This window comes from Monoraphidium neglectum (genome assembly GCF_000611645.1).
Source record: "Monoraphidium neglectum strain SAG 48.87 unplaced genomic scaffold scaffold04323, whole genome shotgun sequence".
NCBI classification, from domain to species: domain Eukaryota; kingdom Viridiplantae; phylum Chlorophyta; class Chlorophyceae; order Sphaeropleales; family Selenastraceae; genus Monoraphidium; species Monoraphidium neglectum.
The window spans coordinates 2,329-5,255 of NW_014009306.1; the positions used below are offsets into that span (position 1 = coordinate 2,329).

The 2,927-nt window shown below is 67.2% G+C and overlaps 2 protein-coding genes across 2 annotated transcripts in view; one reads left to right on the forward strand and one right to left on the reverse strand.

Moving 5' to 3' along the window:
• MNEG_14204 (hypothetical protein) overlaps positions 1 to 1,647 on the reverse strand; it is a gene marked incomplete at both ends in the record, with an annotated part of 3,334 nt that extends 1,687 nt beyond the window's left edge. The window contains 2 exons of the mRNA XM_014037323.1: positions 243 to 535; positions 806 to 1,647. Of these exons, the coding sequence (XP_013892777.1) occupies positions 243 to 535; positions 806 to 1,647 (1,135 nt within the window). The remainder of the gene's footprint in view (positions 1 to 242; positions 536 to 805) is intronic.
• Positions 1,648 to 2,129: 482 nt separating this feature from the next.
• MNEG_14205 (hypothetical protein) lies at positions 2,130 to 2,376 on the forward strand (the record flags this gene model as incomplete). Its single annotated transcript, XM_014037324.1, has 1 exon — positions 2,130 to 2,376. A coding segment is annotated over one exon (247 nt), but the record flags the coding sequence as incomplete, so codon positions are not given.
• Between the last annotated feature and the right edge of the window lie 551 nt (positions 2,377 to 2,927).

Below are 2,927 nucleotides of genomic sequence, written 5' to 3' on the forward strand. Positions count from 1 at the left end.
AAGCTGGTGGGCTGCGGGGCCGCGCGAGCCGCAGGCTGCGCTGCCGCTCTGTGCTGCTCGCGGCCCGCAGCAGTTGCCAACGACAGGGTGCGGCCCGGGGCCTTGCTCCCTCTGCCTGTCACGCAATCGCACCCTGGTCCATGAGTTCACCCCCAGGACATGCCAGAGGTTTATCTGCTGCGGCACCGCGCGTGTGGCCTGGCCACACACCCGGCCCCAGGTGCGTGCAGGCGGCCCCTCACCCAGGTTGTGGATGGCAAACGTGCCGGTCATAGGGCCAATGGACGCCACTTCCAGGAACGCGCGCATGACCACGCCCGCGCCGTCGCCGTCCCCGCTGCCGCCGCGGACGCCTCCGCCGTGGCTGCTGCCATGGCCGCTGCTGCTGCCGTTGCTGCTGCCGTTGCCGTTGATGCTGCCATTGCTGCTGCCACTGCCTTTATTGCCGCCGTTGCCGCTGGCGCGGCCCCCGGCCGGGTCGTGCTCCGCGACCAGCTGCCAGGCCAGCGCGGTCACTGCCCCCACATCCAGCCGCCTGCCAAGGAAGGCGTTTGGCGCCAAAGTGGTCATGGGGCGGAGGCAGCACTAACAGCCGGCGGCGGCCCCGGCCATGCGTAACACAGGGTCTCTCCCCGGCCGCCCCGTTTAATGCGCGCCAGCCATTCCCCACGGGGGTGCTGCTTCTCCCCAAAAAGGCCCTCCTGCGATCCCCTCTGACCCTGCGGCTGCACCCTCAATCCCAGCCTCAAGACCCTGCCTGCGGCCCGACAAAACCCCAGAAAGCGCCATGCAGCGCGGCGCTCACTTGCGTTTCCGGGGCGGCCCGCCTTTCGTTTTCGGGGGCAGGAGGTCAATCAACATCGGCATGTCGAAGATCTGGACCCTGGGGGCCGCGCCCTCGGCGAGCCGCCACCCTTCCTCCGCCTGCTGCCGCTGCTGCTGCTGTTCCTGCTGCTGCTGCTGCTGCTGCTGTTGCTGCTGGAGACGACGGCGAGACGCGCCTCTCGCCTGCACCTCCTCCGCTGCCAGGGCAATGACCACCTTGCGCCCCCGGGTCCGCTTCTGCGGTGGCTGTCCTGCGTGCGCGACCTCCGCCTCCTGCTGCCCCTGCTGCTCGTGCTCCCGCTCCTGCTGCTCGTGCTGCTCCTGCTGCTGTGGGGCGGCCTCGATCGCGTCGCGGCCCCAGGACAGCACCGCTATCGCGCCGGCGCCGTCGGGGTCAATGCCCAGGAGGATGACTCTGGAGGGCAGGGCGGCGCCGCCGGCTGCGGCCGCGGCGGCATGCACCGCCGACGATTTATCGGGCGGCGCGACGTCGCTGCTGCTGCTGCTGGTGCTAGTGCTGCTAATGCTGCTGATGCTGCTGCATGTTTTGCTGCTGACACTGCCGTTGGTGGTAACAATGCTGACGCTGCTGGCTGCGGCACTGCTGACAGCCTCCAGGACGGCCGCGGCGCCCACCTCTGCACCGGAGCGGCGCCTCGAGGCTGCTGCAGCAGGCACTGGCTCGAGGCTGCTGCCCACGGGTGAGGCGGCGACTGCGGCAACCACTGAAGCCGCCTGCCCTGCCCGCACGGCCTGAGCCCGCACCGCACGCAACGCCGCTGCCGGCGGCAGAGACGCCGGCTTTGGCGCGAAGCAGCGCATCGGCAGCGGAGCACGCAGTACTGCAGTGCAAGTGCGTTGGGTGATTACGCGGATGAGCCAAGTCCCCGGCTGTGTGTTCTACATATGCAAATAACACATTTACCTGGCATCAATGATAGCACAGCGATCCTCATACGCCAACGTCAGATCATTGCAGATCTTCAAGGCGCGAACCGCCTGCTGCAACGTTGCCTGAACATGGTTGGCTGATACATGCACCTTCTACATACCATGCATTTCATTATGTTGACATGTCATGGCGCACTCACCTGGCTCACCGATGGTCAGGATTATGAGCCGCTGAGCTCCTGTGACGACCAGAAATTTATTCTCTGGGTGCGGAGTCGTTTTCGTTTCGAAGCGCCGCCGGGCCACCAATAGAAAGAGGTGCTGCCACGACGACGTCACACTGCACTGCACCGACGTTCCTGCTGCATCAGCCCCCACTTCCAAAGCTTGGCGCCCAGGGCGCCGCCCTCTCAATGCGGGCGCTACGCACGGCCCTGGCCTTTGCAGCCTGCTGCGCGCTCGCCGCAGCTGCGTCCACCGGAGCCGCGGCGGCACCCGCGGCCGCGGCCAAGGGGCAGCTGCAGAATGCAGAGCTTTCGCCAGGTGTTCGGATTGCCTGGTCCGTAGACGAGGCCAGCTCTGTCATCGACGTCCAATTCGCATTTGATGTGGACGCCAAGCAGCCGCCAGGCTACGTGGCAATCGGCCTCAGCCAGACGGGTGCGCCCCCGCGCTTTGTCATCCAGGCGTCGCCCGGGGCGCGCAGTCACACCCGCCAGCTGGCTCGCGCGCCGCGCGCCGCACCCAGGACCGCGCCGCATCGCGTGACGATATGTTGTGAACAGCCGGCTCAAAACTGCTGGTTGCAAAAGTGCTGGCTCCATTCGTTTGCAATTTGCAGGCGGCATGAAGGGGGCCGACATCTGGCTGCTGCGGCGCAACGCGACCACCGGCCAGTGGGCCCTCGGGGACTACCATGCAGTAGGTGGGCGGCATGGCATATTCGCGGCATCGCGGCGCCGCGCGGACGGGCCCAAACTCGGGCGACGGGAGAGGCAGGAGGTCCCAGCTCGCGGCGAGGGCCTGGGACCTCCTCCGGCTGCCTGTCTGCTGAGCGGGCTGCAGGCGCACGGCAGACAAATATAGTTCAGCAGGCAGGGTCCAGCCCCCGATTTTCTCCCCCACCACATTCGAGCACATCCGACTGCAGCGGCCTGGGCCCGTAATGCTTTGTGCAGCCAGCCCCCTTCCCCTGTCTCGCCTCCCATCAC